General features: G+C 36.1%; 1 protein-coding gene across 1 annotated transcript in view; it reads right to left on the bottom strand.

The window, feature by feature from the left end:
* The window catches only part of LOC143253424 (somatomedin-B and thrombospondin type-1 domain-containing protein-like), a 35,178-nt gene extending 34,795 nt beyond the window's left edge, over positions 1-383 (bottom strand). Inside the window, exon 1 of the mRNA XM_076507288.1 lies at positions 29-383. Coding sequence (XP_076363403.1) covers positions 29-272 — 244 coding nt within the window. The 5' untranslated portion in view covers positions 273-383. The remainder of the gene's footprint in view (positions 1-28) is intronic.
* Positions 384-19,377: the final 18,994 nt, after the last annotated feature.

Genomic DNA, 19,377 nt, shown 5'->3' on the forward strand with positions numbered 1-19,377 from the left:
AAGGAGGACAAAACTTGGAATCACTCACCTCTACAGGCCTCCTTGAAGTCCTCACAACAGTCTCCAACCTTTAGGCATGCGTGGTCACAATAGCAAGGGCGATCAGTGAGATCCTCTATGATAGAATTGACCGGAGCCTTTTGGACGACACAGGAACTGTCCCGACCTGGACAACAAAGGTTGGCCTTACGACAAGAGCCATTTGCACTCACTGGTACGATGACCAGGAAAGCCGTTAGGAGAAGTCCGAAGACCTGTTCTTTGATGACCATCGTGGGTCAGGCCTGTGTATACTGGCTATGCCTGCTACAGCACTGAAACTTAGGGAGCAAGTGAGTGGCTTGTCCTGAAGCACGTGCGTTTTTAACTTTCCCTCTCGGCATTTCCTACAGAAATAGCATGCGTCGCCCCATCTGGTGGATAAAGTATCAATAAATAGAACATCAAATTATCACATTACATATATGGCCTAGCGCGTTAAGGCGTGCGCTTCGTAATCTGAGGGTCGCGGGTTCGCGCCCGAGTCGCGCCAAACATGCTCGCCCTCCCAGCTGTGGGGGCTTTATAATGTGACGGTCAATCTCACTTTTCGTTGGTAAAAGAGTAGCCCAAGAGTTGGTGGTGATGACTAGCTGCCTTCCCTCTAGTCTTACACTGCTAAATTAGGGACGGCTAGCACAGATAGCCCTCGAGTAGCTTTGTGCGAAATTCCAAAACAAACAAACAAACACATTACATATAATTATTGTTTGCAAGTCAAAGCGACTTGCGAGTCCATATTTCCTCGACCTACTTAATTTGTTTTTACTATTGGTATTGGTATATCTATTAACTTCTAGTTGCCGCTAGTTGATTTATTGTTCTAGTACTGGAAAGAAATGGGCACAGTTCTGTTTTCTTTTTAAACACCTCTTTGAATAATTCAGCATTATTTCTATATTAGATCTAGAATATTAAACAACATTTCGCGCGTTCCTAGTTAACCAAAATGCAAGGTAGAAAGTTGCTTATAAACCTTTGGTGATTATAATATTTTAACTACCATTCTCACTTTGTTATTTAGGTTGAAAAGTGTAGTACTCTTAATGTATCATATTTGATAAAAGATTGTTTTGATGGGTGAAAATGCAATTGTTTAATTTTTCTTTTTGTTCTTAAGCACATAGCTACAAAATGAGCTATTTGTAGTCTGCCCACCGCGAGTATCAAAACCTGGTTTTCAGCGATATTAGTCCATAGACATAACGTTATGCCACTGAGTGGCCCACTGGGGAAAATTTAATGGACCAAAGTAGCTTGTGAGGGAGAGAGAGGGTGGTGCACGCAACTGAACCTGCTTATGAGCAGGCCCACTGTAGTTCTAATTTTGTCATGTGTTTCCCTTAGTTTTTGTTACAACGTGGTATATCTCTGTGAATTTTCTCGTTAGGCTTAGCGTGGCCACGTGGTTAGAACGCTTGGCTCGTAATATGAGGGTCGCGGGTTCGAATCCCGTCATACCAAACATGCTTGCCTTTTCAGCTGTGGGGTCGTTATAATGTTATGGTCAATCCCACTATTCGTTGGTAAAAGAGTAGCCAAAGAGTTGGCGGTGTGTAGTGATGACTAATTTCATTCCCTCTAGTCTTACACTGCTAAATAAGAGACGGTTAGCGCAGCTAGCCCTCGTGTGGCTTTGCGTAAAATTCGAACTAAACCAAACCAATTTTCTCGTTAGCTCAGTCGTAAGTCTAATGGCTTGTAATGCTAAACACAAGAGTTCAATACCCGCGATGGGCAAAGTACAACTAACTCGTTGTATAATTCTGCGCTTAGCAACAACCAAATAAACCGTCCTGTATAGACAGTTTGTAGATAAATGTATTTTTTCCTGCCGCACAGCGAATAAACAAACTCGTGTACTCAATCAAAATGGATACCGAAACTCGATGCTTTTTTTCTAATCCTCCAATTCTGAGGGTGTAAACTGGTGCAACACGACTACCAATCACCTATTTTGGGCGGCTTCTTTCTTCTATTTCAACTCGTGAGACATTCAACAGGGATTTGGGATTTCTCCAAATTTACACTGGACTCTGGACGCTCACAGTTTCCCAGATGACGCTTTCAGTTACTTAAAATGATAGCTCGGAGACTCTTATTAGTCGTTTCAAAATCCACCCGAGTGAATCTCTGAGAATTTTCTATTTTAGTAACTTTATACGTAAGTAAGCTAACGGGAAAGGTGCCTTGAACACACGACATACAGGAAGTTTAAAATTACAACGAGCGTTAAGCCATCTTTGATGTATACCACAAGTTAAAAGATCTCGGTGCATCTGTGGCAGCAATTCTAGATATTCTAACATAGGTAAAACGTAACAACTTACTTTGTGGCTCACTAGTACACATCGTATCTATAATATACATCATTCGTATGGAAAGCGAAAATTATTTCGAGTCTTCCTCAGAACTGAAAGCAACTGGTAACAATACTGGATATCTGAAAGTGGCTGTTAGGAGTCCTAGTACCATGCAAGTAACAATATATCGGTACAGTCCTACACTTATAGGTTACCCGCGATGTTCCCAACACTTGGAAGATTTGTTAGACTAATGCTTTTGGACAAAAGAAGTTATAACTATTGGCCCAGAACGCCTACGTGTTATTTGCTCAAAATACTCTGCGAGTTTGTTAACCTTTGAAATATTTCAATGATGTTTAATTAATACAGTATATTAACGGGTTTATGTGACATCAGAAGCTAAGCAGGTAATGTGTGGAAGAAATTTAAGGTTAAATGCTTGTCATAATCGCTTTCTCAAAGCAATTTTCATAACGAATCTTTTTTTGTTTTATCGCAAAACTACACAATGAGCTATTTGCGATCTGTGAATTGCGGAGAATCGAACTCAAATTTTAATGTTGTAAGCCCGTGAACTTACCGTGTAACTCTGAAATGTCAGTATCTCGTGGGAAAACTGTTATCTAAATATGTATCTCAGGACCGCTGGTATGGATATTAACACTTACTAATAAAGCAGAGAACGACGTTTCGAAGTTCTTAGGTCATCTTCAGGTTATCTAAATAGTAACATATGATCAGGGGCTGTCACAGGTTACAGGATGGGGCTAAAGTTACCTTAAAATATGCGTCAGTTTCCCTGTAGTTCTACGCTCACCAAACAACGTTTACTTTTGAAGTTGGCTCACTTCCTAAATGCCACAGTATGAGTGCTTACAAGATGTATAGTGTACCCCGTCAATACTTTTTCCAGCCACCTCAGCCTCTTCGTTGGGAAGAGATTGGCACCTCACCGCTGCACAGGAGCAAAACTGCTCTAAGACGAATGATATAAAATGACCATATTCTGAAATTAGACATATATAAAGTAAAGAAACTGTTCAAAACTGTCATAATTAGATGTATGTACAATAAAAAACTAATCTAAGCTTTAAAAGGGTCATAATCAGATGTACATTCAATAACAAAGCTAATCTAAGCTTAAAAACTGTCATAATTAGATGTATATCCCATAACAAAGCTAATATAATATAAGTTGTTAAAACTGGATAGGTATTTATCAACGAAGCTAACCAAAACGTTTTCATTGTTGTATACAGTAATAAAAAAAAGCAAATCAAATGCACTGAAAACGACCTCAAAAAAGTCTGAAAAACAATCATTTCTGTACCAGCCATAGCCTGTTTAAAAATATGATTTATTTCATTACAAGAAACATTTCATGGGAGTAAATTTACGACAGGAAGAGATGTATAATAACTACCTTTAATTTTCTACTTTGAACTTTGTGTTTGTCTTGAAATAACGTAATCCTATCCTAACATCAATTTTATGAACAATGCCTTTGTATTAGAAGACCTCTCGTGTGCTAATCGTGTGTCGAGACTGTAACGTAAAACCTTTTTGGTTTTGTGGAAAATAATCCTCGTGTGCTCAACGTGCGTTTTTTTTTTTTTTTTTTTTAATTTGTCCCTGTTCAAAGTTAAATTGATACCGAAAGGAAATGGAAGAAAGGCCTAAGTGATGACTAACAGAGACAAATCCAACTAGTTTATTGAAAGTAACCGCAAAACAAAACTGTTTCTGTCTTCTACACCAAGTTTATTACAACGAGTTATTCTTTTATGGTTTTCTTAGAAATGTTTCAATGGAAAATTGATATTTAAGTTATGTAACTATTAGAAACCCATAGTAGGCGTTGTTAGAAATACGCGACTGTTTCCTTTAAATTAAATACGAGAGTTGTGATTTATATATTTATAAAGTACAAGTATTAAATTTGGCACTTTTAGAAGCGATAATCTATCTCAGATTTATTTATGTAACTGTGTACAAGTCATACGTTGTGCAGTTCATTAGTCGATCATTGTTATGTTGTTGCATCACGTTACTAGAACGTTCTACGTTTTTCTAGTTGTTTCATTGATTTTGTCACATCATAACGTTTCGTAGTTACTCGAAAGTTCTAGGCCTCATTCGGGCAATATATACAGACAACAAAGTCAGTGCATGTAAATAAGTGTGAAAGTAAAAGAAAAAAATATATATAGACTGAGTATTCGTAAATTTAACCATAAAGAGTGCCTAGTAACGACTTTTAATGTTTAACAATCGCTGATTGTATTGTAATAACAGAGTAGAGAAAAATAATTCGTCTTGTCAGTTGGGTTTAATCTCACCAGCCTTTGTGGACTTTTGATATAAATGAAAATTATTTATAGTTCTGTATAGGAATGTGGTAAACCCACGGGGTAACATAAGTGAATGTATCTCTCTGATTGTATTGTGATAACAGAGGAGAAAATAATACTTCATCTTATCAGTTTGGTTCAACTGAACGAGTATGTATAGGCTATTGACATAAGAGATGATTATTCAAATTCTGGATAAAACTGTGGGAACCAACAGTTAAAGCGGTGACTTTGAAGTAAGCATATCACAGCTTTGTACTGTAATAATAGAGTAGAGGGGAATAATTTGTCTTGTTAAGTAACTGAATTTGTCTGTGTGGACGCTGACGAAAAGGAAACAATCATTTTTAAAGCACTGGATAAAGCTGTAATAACTAATAGTATAAAGAGTTTTGTATATATGTTTAAACTTTCTTTGAATATATTATTTTAAAATGAGTTGTGTGATGACCATCTGTTTTTGGAATTTATCATCAACAAGTCACAGACACTTCTCTAAAGGATTCATCTCCTATATAACCTGACAGTTGTGAACAAATGGGTTAGCTTACCCGAACCGTAAATATGTTGCCATCACAACGTGCTGCGTGTTTTGAGCCATGGGCGCACTATTTGGGCAACACTTTGTTTGTTTTGAATTTCGCGCAAAACTGCGTTTGGTCTATCTGCGCTAGTCGTCCCTAATTTAGCAGTGTAAGACTAGAGGGAAGGCAGCTAGTCATCATCACCCACCATCAACTCTTGGGCTACTCTTTTACCAATGAATAATAGGATTTACAGTCACATTATAACGCCCCTACGGCTAAGAGAACGAATATGTTTGGTGTGATTGGGATTTGAACCCGCGACCCTCGGATTACGAGTCGAGTACTTTAACCACCTGGCCATGCCGGGCCTTGGGCAACAATCAAAGCCGATCATTAAATCAGACAAGAGTAGCTCAATGGTTGCCGTTGGGAACTATTAAATCAACTTCCTTCTCTCTGGTCTGTCAGTTAAAAATGAGGGACGATCGTTGTCAAATATCCATTATGTAAATTTTATGCGAAATTCTCAAACAAAAAATGAAAATTAAAAGAAAAACCTGAACTACAGAAAACAAATACAAAAATTAAAAAAGAACAATATACTTCAAAACTATGTCATAAATGTACATATACATGTATATGTTGATATGTGCAATTTAAAAAAAAATATATATATATATGGTAATCATTGCGATTATACATAAACTTACATCTATGTAACTTAAGTTCGACTAATAAAGACTTATTTATTTACCACTGTATTTCAAACAGTTCATAAGCAAAATATGTAAAATAATTGGATGTTTAAGTTTCTGATATGTGAGCCGCCATGTTTGTGAATAATGTGATTGTTTAGGTGCAAATTTTTCTGTTGCACGGTTATTATTACCTAAGTTTACAATTCTTATGCACATAAGATACTGTTTTATGTCCAGTACGTGCACTTGTAGTGTCCATTTGTGTAGTTATTGGGTGAGTTATATTGAAACACTTTTGAAGCTTCGCTATATCGTTAAGGTCATAACATCTGCTCGTGCTATGTCTGACGGTCACGCATCTTCATAATACTTCTGAAGCATTACAAAACGTTGTGTTATTAGGCTACCACGTACAATAGATACCACTCCTCCCTGATGCTTTCCATAAGCTAATTAGTGTATGAATACGACGGTTTTCCATCACTTATTTCAACAGTATGATTGCACATAAACGCATTAGCTCTTCATCTGGGAATCTGACTATATGTTTTTCTATGGAATACTAAAAATACCTGTTTCATTTTCACTATGCTTGAAGTATGCAACAAACAGTTGAAAGGATACGTCATGAAAGAAACTTAAATATGAACTGTGTCACTTTTTCTAATGGAGTTTTGTTTTTATTACATTTAATACCGTTTTCTGAAATACGTGAATGGATTTTGCCACTAATATTTGTGTTTGTGGATTCTCACCTGTTACAAAACGGGGAACTTTGCTTATTATGGCTGAGGTAGGACATTTTAAAGCCTTTCTCTGGATGATTCTACATTCCTCACGTTGATTCATATTAAGTAGTTTTCCAATGCCACTAAATCCCCGATCTAAACACATCTTTATGGTCTGAATGTACAAGTCTTGGATAAAATATGAATACGATCGTCATTATAAAGTTGAAATAGAAATACATTTAATGCTGTCAAACTGAGAAATGTATGTTATATTAAACATATAAATATGTAATTTGTATAATGAGACAGGTTCTATGGACATTATAAGCGATTTATTAGAGAAGTAAACAATTTTATGAGACATCTTTAGAAAGATATGTAATTCAGCACTTCACCTATCACAATAAGACCTTACCAAGGCATATATACTGACAAAATGAAACATTAAAATATTTAAATAGCGTATTTAACCTTATATCGGTTCATATTAAACACTCAGTACGTGACTGGTCCTCCTCGTACTCTAATAACTTCACCTCCACAAAGCGACGTGGAATGCTGTCGATGACGTTATTGATGTAATCCACCGTGATTTCATTCCAGATTGTCACTAGAAGGCGCTGCAACTTAGTTTTAAGGTCTTGGTTAGCAAATTTCCGGCTTAGTTCTGCACAACAGTGTTCTGTGGGATTACAATCTGAAGATTTTGGTGACCATTAAAGTTTTGTAAAGTCCTCCTGGTGGAGATAATCCTGTATAATATGAACACTGTGAGCATTGTCATCCTGGATCAAAGGTAGTGATAAAGTTGACCAAGCATATGACAGAAAAAAATCATCTCCATGTGATGCTCGTCGGATACGCCAGTGACATTTAAATGTAAGATATGAACAGCAGTTTTTCCACCATAATGAATGGTTGCCGAAACATATACTGCACCACAGGACGTCTTCTCTCATCTGTTATCCAAGCAAACGACGAACACAAATTATACCATCTACTTTACCAAGCCGGAAACAGGACTCACCTGAAAATGATGACATGCCACCAGTGTTTTAACTGTAAGTTGGCATCCTGTCTTCCCCAAGTAATATGATGAAGGTGGTTAATTCTGGTTAATATCGGTTTACAGATAGGCCTTTTCCCAAAATAATCTTGTTTGGTCAGTCTGCTATTTACTATTATTCTGGATACACTGGAATGAATATCTTCATGTCGTTTCTGTCGTAAGGTACTGCAAGTCCTGTTTCGACCTTAACGTGATAATCAGATCAAAATGCGGCCATTTGAGGCAATATTTTTTCGGCATCTGAAAGTTGACTTTTCTGGAACAATGTTTCCGCTAGTCCAATGACGTTTCAGAATTTCAGAATTCTGGAGACAGTACACTGGAGGCACTCCACAGTTTTAACTTGATTGATCTCGAATTATAGCCCATGACTTTCAAAAGCTCTTCTGGTCTAGAAACTTTATGTAGTATATCTTATACAAGTTTGGCCAAAATATGTCAATACAATCTTGAAATAACCTGTCTACTAGATCAGGATGGACGGACAGACAGGAAAAAAAACAGTATGATCCGCTCTGTTTCGTGAGATAACAGAAGCATAACAAAACAAACAAACATATATTGTCCTATTTCTCCGGTTGTTTCAGTACTGTTTTTTTACCAGACTTTTTTTGTTATCAAACACTATAAGTGCTTTGTCTGGAATGAAATTGTTAGGAATTTTTATTAATCATTTTACTTATACTGATATGGACATACACACCTCTGCGCCAGTCCGTCTAGTGAAACCTTATATGGTGCGTTAGGTGTTATAAATATAGCGTACATCAGTTGTGATGATAAATCCTCTGTTTGTCTACGTGTATATTTTATGTGATGACTCTGTTAAATATTGCCAGGGATTTTATGTTTTACGCCCTCTGTTATCTATATTTGACACTAGTCTTGGGTTTGATCAAATATGTGACTTAAATTTGAAGATCAAGTAGAACAACGTTACTCGTATTACTGTTTTCTTAGTTTCGTTATCCAATTTTTCATTAAACAAAATTCGCCTAATTCACGTTCATAGTTGAATGGTTTGTTGGTATGTATTAAATCTTTAAGATTTCGTTTGAAACGCTGTTTAAATTCCGTAAAACAACACTGTGTGTTTCTTTCAATGCAAAACAAAAGAGTATAATTATACGAAATTAAATTTTGGACTACGAATCTTTTAGTAGAAAAATTTATTGTAAAAAAATCTTGATTTATAGATGATGTTTTATTATACAAGATATATTATTTTTGTATCATAAATACAATACCTATTATGTGTATGATTTTCTGAAAAAATATGATATAAATTAATTAATTATTTTTAATCTATATAATGTTTCAATATAAAATATTCAATATTTATTTTTATCGTGGATATTAAAGCTCTCATAGAATTAAGTGTTTAAATTGTGATTTCAAACATTCATTAACACTGTAATTGTAACCAATAGATGGCACTTTATACGCGTGGAATTTTAGAATGTCGTCGGTATTTGGGTAATAAAAGTTCATACCCTGGAGGGTCAGGTTCCCTATGACCTCTTCCTCCTACCCGTACTTATGTTCTTGACGAATTTTATAACTGTGGAACTGAATATTATTGTGATCCTTTTCAGGGCATTGTCCATGTATTGTGGCTCGTATACTGTGATTATTTTATTCTATCAGCAAAAATGTCAAGTTTGTTGGTGGCATTTTTTTAATACATATATATATATATATAGTAGAAAGATATTTTTTATTATTTTTTATTTTTTGCTATTATTATTATTTAAATTTATATAATTTTTTTCTCTTTTATTTATTTTTATATTTAAAATATAAGTTAACTGGGGAGAGATATTTAAGACTAGCTTCATCATGTATGAGGTACTTGTCTAGTTCGCATAGTAATTCGTTTTTCATCCAATTCTTATTAAAGTACATTATTGTAATATGAAGGAGGCTATCTGGTATGGTTGGTATGTTCGAGTATTTGTGAATGAACTGGGATGATATTGTTCTTGGAACTCTGTATGCAGTTGTGAGGAGTGTGTTTTGGATTGTTTGTAGTTTGGTTTTAATTATTTTATTGCTTACAGTTTTCCATGCTGGAACTGCATAGTCTATTACAGGTCTAATATATGTTTTATAGATTTTATTATGTTATCTGTAGATGCTCCACTGTTTTTACCAGTTAGACTCCTAGCATAGTTAGTTCTTCGCTAGACTTTATTTTTAATTTCGTTCACATGATTGATCCAAAAGCATAGGTCAGACCTAGAAATTTTGCCGATGGGGCAATCTGGAGTAGTGTGCCATTCATATATAATTCTGGCTGTTGTTTTTTGTGTTTTGTCAATTTAGTAAAGACTACGGGTTGTGTTTTTGCTGTATTTATTTTTATTCTGTATTTTTAACAGTATTCACTTGTTCTATTTAGTTGCGGTTGTATGATAGTGGCTGCTATCGTGGGTGTTGCGGCACTTTTCTAGACTGCCACATCATCTGCGAACTGTGAAGAGAATCCATAATTTGGATCCTTTAGTGGCATATTGTTTACATACATGATGAAGAGTATAGGGCTAACCACCCCTCCCTGAGGGACACCAGCTTCAGGAGTAAAGTATTCAGAAAATGTTCCTTCAACATTTACTCTTTACTTTCTATTTTCCAAAAAGTTAGATAACCAGCGAATAATTCCTCACGGTAGTTCTATTTCATTCATTTGGAACATTAGACCATCGTGCCATACAGTGTCGAATGCTTTCTCGATATCAAGGAAGCAAGCGACAGTACATTCTTTTTTATTGAAGCTATCTATTATGGTTTCTGTTAATCTGATTAGGTGATCTGTCGTTTGTCTAAATTTCCTGAATCCATTTTGTTCTTTTGGTAATTTTGATGTTATCTCCAAGAATGTTGGAATTTTAGAGATAAGTTTGATTTTGTTTATGAATTTCGCGCAAAGCCACTCGAGGGCTATCTGCACTAGCCGTCCCTAAATTAGCCGTGTAAGACTAGAGAGAAGGAAACTAGTCATCACCACCCACTGCCAACTCTTGCGCTACTCTTTTACCAACGAATAGTGAGTGAGATTGAACGTTACGTTATAACGTCCCCATGGCCGAAAGGGCGACCATGTTTGGTGTGACGGGGATTCGAACTCGCGACGTTCGGATTACGAACTGAAGATGTTAATAGCGACAAAACAAGGTACCTTTACAATAACTGAGTTGGAAACTTAATAGGATAGGCATTGTTGCAAAAAATATATGTATAATATAGTATAAAAGCCCAATAAACATGACCGGAAACCAGTGTGGAAAGATTAACGAAAATCGTAGAATTTAACTAAAACGAAGTTAACTTGGGCGAAATGTAACGTTTACAGTTTTCAAATCACCAATGGAAGAGCGTCACAGCCGGAAACATTGTAAATATTAAAACATTTCGCATTAGCAATTTTTTATGAGAAGTATAATTAATTATGTTCATGCTTCGCCATCTTGTAAAAGGTGTTCACACCATTACAATATTTGTTATGCTTTATAAAAGTATTGGTAGTTAGTTTTTAGTAAATAAAAGTTTTCTGAATTTCGCACAAAGCTACTCGAGGGCTATCTATGCTAGCCGTCCCTAATTTAGCAGTGTAAGACTATAGGGAAGGCAGCTAGTCATCACCACCCACCGCCAACTCTTGGGTTACTCTTTTACCAATGAATAGTGGGATTGACCGTCACATTATACACCCCCACGGCTGGGAGGGCGAGCATGTTTAGCGCGACGCGGGCGCGAACCCGCGACCCTCGGATTACGAGTCGCACGCTTTACGCGCTTGGCCATGCCAGGCCCAACTCTTGAACTACTCTTTTACCAACGAATAGTGGGACTGACCGTAACTTATAACGCCCCCACGGCTGAAAGGGCGAGCATGTTTGGCGCGACAGGGATGCGAACCCGCGACCCTCAGTCGCACGCCTTCACGCGCTTGGCCATGCCGGGCCTATTTTTTAGTAAATAACTATTCGTGATTTAAATTTATAGGATTTGGCATTTAACTGTCATTTGGTTTCGATATTTAGAATGTCGTAAATATTGTAGGGCTACCGTTAAACGTGACGTTTACAATTTTGAAGTAAACCTAACTTAGGATCAAGATAAAATTGAGAAAAAGCGAGAAACAGTAGGACCTGTAATATCAGGCCTACTTAACACACGCTATTTATTTAGGCAAGTTTAATCCTTTATGTAGTTGGTGTAAAGAGTTTCTTTGTTCATACTAAATAAGAACAACTTGTTAAACTGTTATAAAGGAATTTCTTTCGTAAATTTTAATCATGAATTTATATGCCACAAAAATTATCTAACGATAACAGACGGTAGAAATCTAAGAAATTGAGACTATTAGAACGTAAAATGTTGGACCTACTTCCATACGCGCTAGTTAACAAGTTAATATTTCTCACAAATTTATTGAGACTTGTTTGTTTTCGGCAAACCAGAACATTTTGAAAAACTAGGTAAATTACGATAACGGCTCTATAAGCTATATAATGTTTGAAGACATATTATTTTAAAATAATATATAGCTATATATATTTTGAAACAGCTACTTCCAAAGTATGAGAGCAACATGAGGTGTATGTACCCTTGATTTATTTGCGGACGTTATCTGTTCGTCTTTAGTAATGTAAACTTCGAAAGCAAGAAATGCTGGCTAAGCACAAACTCATACAAACAAAAGCTACTGCCAATCGTATGAATTATTTGGTATTAACTTTATTATTTTACCACAACGGATAGCGAGTGGGTGTTTTGTTTTACAGTGCTATACCAAGTAGACAGAAATATATCTTTAGAATGTAACTTCACAATTGTAGCAACGTAGCAATGAGTTAGTTCAGTGTGGGAATACTCAAGTGTAAGATTAATGGTATTTGTAAGACTATTGGGGAAGGTCAGAAAGGCAAAGAGCAAGTTGTGGTAGAAATGGGTCACGTTTTATTAAACATAAAAAAATCTTGTTATTTTTTGCCTTCAAGGAGCACCTATTTATTCATTTTAATTATGAAAAAGCACACACACAAAAACAAAAAACGAAGTTACCTCAGACGTTCCTCGCAAAGTTTCGTAAAGGTCTAGTGCTGTTTCAAGCTATCAGTGATACTTCCTTATAGTATTCCTCGTCTTATTAATTAGCTGCAAAATAATTTATCCTACTTTGAGATAATCAGCAGTTTAGCTTGGAATTAAGATAAATTACTTCTTTCTACTTTAGTTATGTGTTAATATATAAAAATATTTAGGAATTAAATTATTTACCTTAATGAAGATTTAAAGATTTAAAAGTATAACTTGTCATATAAACATGTTAAAATGTTTATTTGTGACTAATTGTTTTTAATTTCGCGCAAAGCTACTCGAGGGTTATCTGTGCTAGCTGTCCCTAATTTAGCAGTGTAAGACTAGAGGGAAGGCAGCTAGTCATCACCACCTACCGCCAACACTTGGGCTACTCTATTACCAACGAATAGTGGGATTGACCGTCACATTATAACGTCCTCACGGCGAGCGTGTTTGGTGTGACGAGGGATTCGAACTCGCGACCCTAAGATTACGAGTCCAACGCCTTACCCTACATAGCCATGTCCCGCCTTGTGACTGTGAAGATTTAAAAGTACAACTTGTCATATACGTGATAAATATGTCTACCTGACAAAGCATAACAAGACAGGACCATGCATAACATTATATGATCTAGAATAAGAAATCATGACATGACACAGTTGTATGCCTTTGATTGAGCGTGACATAAGAAAAGCTGACACGAAGTAACATGACATAACTGGATAAATACGAAACTGCATTTCGAATCACACTTTCGCTTGTGGTACGCACATTAATGAGGTGAATATTGTAAAGTTTGGAATATATTTATTTGTATCCGTTATTTCAGTATTAGGCACCTTTTGTTTGTTATTTTCAGTTTAAATAATTAATTTTTAGAATTAAGATCCGTAATACGAAACGGTGAACTATCGATTAATGTGTAGTGCTCATGTATATTAGTTAAAGAAAAAAAGTATTTTTTGTAAATTCCAAGTGGTTTATAAAGTGCTAGCTGGAGTACCTGTCCGTTAGACTGTTGATATAAAACCTTGTTTGTAACTAAGGGTAGGAAATTGTTCCTCTGTTTTATTTCTTAACATAATAAAGTTTATAAGTGCAGTAAAAATATTTAATGGTACGAATGATCGAGAGAACGATGTGCTGTTTTCAATAATTCTATTAATATGAAATTAGATGGGAGGGTCCAATCTCCCATGACTTTCTTCGTGTCATGCTTATCATTGTGTCACGTTGTGCTGATCTGATATTTTTAACAAAATAGATATAAAATTTAATACGGTCTTCCCCTTAAGACTTTCTTCATGTCATCCTGTATCGCTGTGACAAGAGCCCCGGCATGGACAAGTGGTCAGAGTGCTCGAGTCGTAATCTGAGGGTCAAGGGTTCGAATCCCCGTCATACTAAACATGCTTCCTTTTCAGCCACGGGTGTGTTATAATGTGACGATTAATTCCACTATTCGTTGGTAAAAGAGTAGCCCAAGAGTTGGCAGTGGGTGATGATGACTAGTTGCCTCCTACGTTGCTAAATTTGGGGCGGTTAGCGCAGATAGCTTCGCGCGAAATTAAATAAAAACAAACTGTGTCGAGTTTGGTGCTGATTGATCAAAAAATGTGGAAACGTATGAGGCAAACAAATGGACACAAACATAGCTCTATATATTACACGCCACTCTATTTTGATCAGAAGACAATTGATTTTAAGTCTTTCTTGAAAGAATATTTGGTCTAAGCGTGACTATTATTTTTTGATAAATGAAAAACGTTGGCTTAATGGAACATATTTAATTGAAAATCACCAATATTAGTACATATTATAAAGTAGAAATTTCCTTTAACATCACGATGCTCTGGTTCTTCCACAGCTATTATAGTTGATGTATGAATTCCGAAAGGTGCTACACCATCAATAACAGTTGGTAGAAACTAAGTACGACGTTGCCTCCCCCTATAACATATTGTTGCAATGGCGCCGCTGGTTCAGTATTTAGCGTTATTATTTACACTGTATGCGTCATTCTCTGACAAAATTAGGCAGGCCTAATAGCCCTTCTTGAATAATGAAACTTTAAAGTAATAATACTATTTATATATAAGACAGCTTATCCTCATATCTGTTTTCTTTACACGACCATGTTTCTCATTATGTGATCATCCGAATTTTTGTCACGCTTTCTTCCTTCGTTTCGTAATATTAAGCACCACGATTGCCGATATATTTGTTTGTATGGAACGATTCATTACATGTTAGTAGGGGTGACACCTTCCTTCCTGCACGCATGTTTGAAATGTTCACGTGCTTTATGCTTGCAATAATAACACTTGTTGTAAATAGTCACATATATATATATATAACCAGTGTAGATAATGCCTTCATATTCTTTATCCAGAAATTTTGATAATGGAGGTGGGGGGAGCTTTCCACCAGGTCATGAAACCTTTTTCAAAATTTGCTTTCAGTCGTGGGGGCGTTATAGTATGACGGTCAATCCTATTATTCGTTGGTAAAAGAGTAGCCCAAGAGTTGGCGGTGGTTGGTGATGACTAGTTGCTTTCCCTCTATTCTTACACTGCTAAATTAGGGACGGCTAGCGCAGATAGCCCTCGAGTAGCTTTGCGCGAAATTCAAACGAAACCAAACCAAGTTTTATAGAAGGCATGTGCCCGGTGGCTTAGCGGTAAACGTATTGCTTCTAACCCTAAAATTCAGGTTTCGATCCCCACAGCCTGCATAACACATATAGTCCATTCAAAAGCTAGAACCAGTTCACTCGCCAAATTCTGATGCCGAGAGTTTATGGCTCGCATCCCGTTGCTGCAAAAAGATCGATCCACACTTGTGTTTCTTTGTTTTTGAATTTCTCGCAAAGCTACTCGAGGGCTATCTGCGCTTCACACTTGTGAGTCGTGGCCCCGCTATAAATGTAGCTAAGAAATTCCACTATTCCATTAGATAAGCTCAAAAGCTGGTAATGAGTACTGTTGATTATCTGTTTTCTCTGTGGTTTGTCAACTGAAAATTAAGGATGGCTAGGTAGCGCTTGTGTAACTTTGCATCAATATCGAAACAAACAGAAACATTACGGTCTATAACCTACCTTTATTACATTCAGTATATACGTGTTGATTGTAAACCTAGATTTTTCCAAATAGCTTAAAATAAAAGTTGTATATCTTGTATACTGTCTCAGGTTCTCACAGTTGTTTTGACTGACGTTAAATTGGTTCTAGGTACCCGATTTATTTCCCAATTGAACCTTTATTTTAGCCCTAAAACTACCGACTTGTTTTAAAACTTCACTACCGTTGAGGTCCACGAATTGTGTCATATTGAATGATTTTATGTTCATTTGTTTATTTCTTACCTGTTATTAACGCTCAGAGAAAAGGATGGACAATAAAACTGGATACAAAAGTATTTGCGGTCAAAGAGTTTTGTGTGACACATATGCTATTGGGGTCCCACCAGGAAGTTTTTAAATATAATTCTAAAAAATGTTTTAAAATCCGATGGAGTGCTTAAAGGATTAACAATTAGCGATTCCGTAGTACATAAAGGGTTAATAATTATCCATCTCGTAGTACATAAAGGGTTAATAATTATCCATCCCGTGGTGCATAAAGGGTTAATAATTACCTGTCTTGTTGGGCATAAAGAGTTATGATTATCTCTCTCTCATCTAGACTAATACGTTAACTGATGTAGCCGGCCAATGATTATCTCTGTCTCATCTAGACTGATACGTTAACTGATGTAGCTGACAAATGGTTATCTCTGTCTCATCTAAACTGATACGTTAACTGATGTAGCCGGCCAATGATTATCTGTGTCTCATCTGGACTGGTGTAACTGGCAAATGATTATCTCTGTCTCATTTAGACCAGGGATGGCGAACCTTTTTAAGAGTGTGTGTGCTCAAATTCGGGATAATCTTCTAAAAATATATGTCGTGTACTCATGGTAATTTTTAGCAGCAGATTATCATTTATTATTAATATTCTGAATTATTCTAAATGAAACAGCTTTATGAGTTACATGTTATTAATAACTACAGTAATTCACAAGAAATAAAATTAACGAATTATTAGCAATAATAATGGACTTTTTTAAGGAAGAAAAAAGTCCTTTTGTTTATTTACATTTATTCATTGGATTACTATTAACAGAAAGCATTTTGTGAAATGATAAGTTTTGGTTCATATTATGTAATATAAAAAAATCAAAAACCAAGGAAAGGAAAATAAACATATTTAGGCCCGGCATGGCCAGGTAGGTTAAGGCATTCGACTCATAATCCGAAGGTCGCGGGTTCGAATCCCGGTCGCACCAAACATGCTCGCTCTTATAGCCGTGGGGGTGTTATAATGTGACGACCAATCCCACTATTCATTGGTAAAAGAGTAGCTTAAGAGTTGGCGGTGGGTTGTGATGACTAGCTGCCTTCCCTCTAGTCTTACACTGCTAAATTAGGGACGGCTAGCGCAGATAGCCCTCGAGTAACTTTGCGCGAAATTCAAAACAAACAAACAAACAATAAACATATTTGACCCTTAGTGAGACTTCTGCTGTTGCACCAAAGATGACACATATTTTATACCAAACTTATAATTGGTTGTTTTGAGAGCTATGTATGCAGTAATAGTTTCATTAGCAAGTCTAATATTATAATTACACTTTACAAAGTTCATTACTGGTAATAACGACTCACATAAATATGTCGATAAAAATACTGTTAATACTACCATTGCGACGCTTTTCAGACGGTCAAAAGTTCCAAGAATAGAATTCCAGAGTTTCAGAACCTCGTTTTCTGCGTTATTTCAGTCACTAACCAATCTCTTTCAATATTTTCTAGTTCAGCTCTTAGGACGACAAAGTTTTGATTTCAAATTGAGTTTCTTTGTAAATCAGTCAGTTGCATTTTGAAATTATCCAAGTCAATTCACTGCAACATTTCAAATTCAGTTTATCTAACATTACATTGTCTGTATACGTTATTAGACCCTTGTGCAAATTAATTGAAACAAATGGTAATTTTACAATATTTTCAGCATGGTGACCGGTGTTGGCTTGCTGGACCCACTGAATTCCTTTAATAGTCATTTTTTCACACTGACGGCGTCATTAGCTGTGTTTTGCAGTACGGTCGATCTATTTTTGGGATATATGACGAATATTTGAGGAATATTACGTCATTCGAAATTGCGTTAGAAGGGCAAGAAGACCAGTCAAAAAAACAACTTTTTACCGACTCAATGAAGAAAAAACGGTATCAATGGGGTCTGAAATACAAGAACTGGATGCAAGAACAATGGAGGAAGGTGTTATTCAGTGACGAGACTCATTTCTTTGTACAGGGTTAAAGAAGTCTGCATGTTCGCAGATCTCCAGGTGAGAAACTTCGAGAATCTCACATCAATCAGTTCGTAAAACATGCCTTGAAGTAGGTGTTCTGGGGCTTTTTCATCTACTATGGCGTCGGAGGCTTACATATCGTAGAAGGTATGATGCAGGGACCACAGTACATCGAAGTTTTGCAGAGAAGAGTCGTTCTAGAATTGAAAAAAAGATTTCCAAATGAATCTGGCATTTTTAAGCACGATCTGGCTCCGTGCCACACATTAAAACTTGTGAAGAATTTTATGACTACAACGCGAATAAAGATGCTGGACTGGCCTGGAAACTCTCCGAACTTAAATCCTATTGAAAATCTTTGGGCGATTTGTAAAGAAAGACTTCGGGGAAAATACTGTACTACGACAGATAAGCTAATTGAGGCCATAATTGAGGTGTGGTGCCGCGATCCAAAAATTAGTAAAGATTGCAGTCAACTCGTGGACTCGATGCCAAAGCGGTTTAATGATCTTCTGAAAAATAAAGGCGGTCATATCATGTATTAATTTGTGAGTAATTTTTGGATTCTCAGAAATAAAACGCAAAATATTGAAAAAATCGTAATTTTCCGTCTTGTTTCAATTAATTTGCAAAACGGTGTAATTTTGCAATACCTTTAAATGACCTGAGCTTATTGAACCTTAAAGAAAATTGTTTAAAAGTTAAATTGATGATGCTTGAAAATTGCATCTGCAAGCTCCAAATGTATATTTTCTCTTGAATTCCAAAATCTGTCATGAGTTTTTTTTTGTTTTTTTTTTAGGTTTGGAAAATATTCAAAAGTAATATTTGTTGGCTGTCCTGCTACGTTTGTTTCCATCTTTAATATTCTATTTTTTACTGTGTTTCTACTCACTGACAATTCCTTAATGTGCTGAATATTTTTTCCTTTTTCTGAAGAACCGTCAAAAAGGAAAGGAGCACATTCTCGCCATGATTCTTTAATATACTCCCCATCACTAAGTGGTTTTCCATGTTTAGCAATAACCTTTGAAATATCAAAACTAGCAGCAACAAAGTTGGAACTACCTGAAACCAATTTCATCAAAACATTTGACTGCATGTTGTTGCTGCTTACGTCTAGACTCTAGAGAAATGCGTTCTTTTTGTTCTTGCTCACTCTTATCACAAAGCCATTTATGAACAGCTTCATAAATGCCGCTTTACAGAG

Source organism: Tachypleus tridentatus, chromosome 6 (assembly GCF_004210375.1).
Source record: "Tachypleus tridentatus isolate NWPU-2018 chromosome 6, ASM421037v1, whole genome shotgun sequence".
Lineage (NCBI taxonomy): Eukaryota > Metazoa > Arthropoda > Merostomata > Xiphosura > Limulidae > Tachypleus > Tachypleus tridentatus.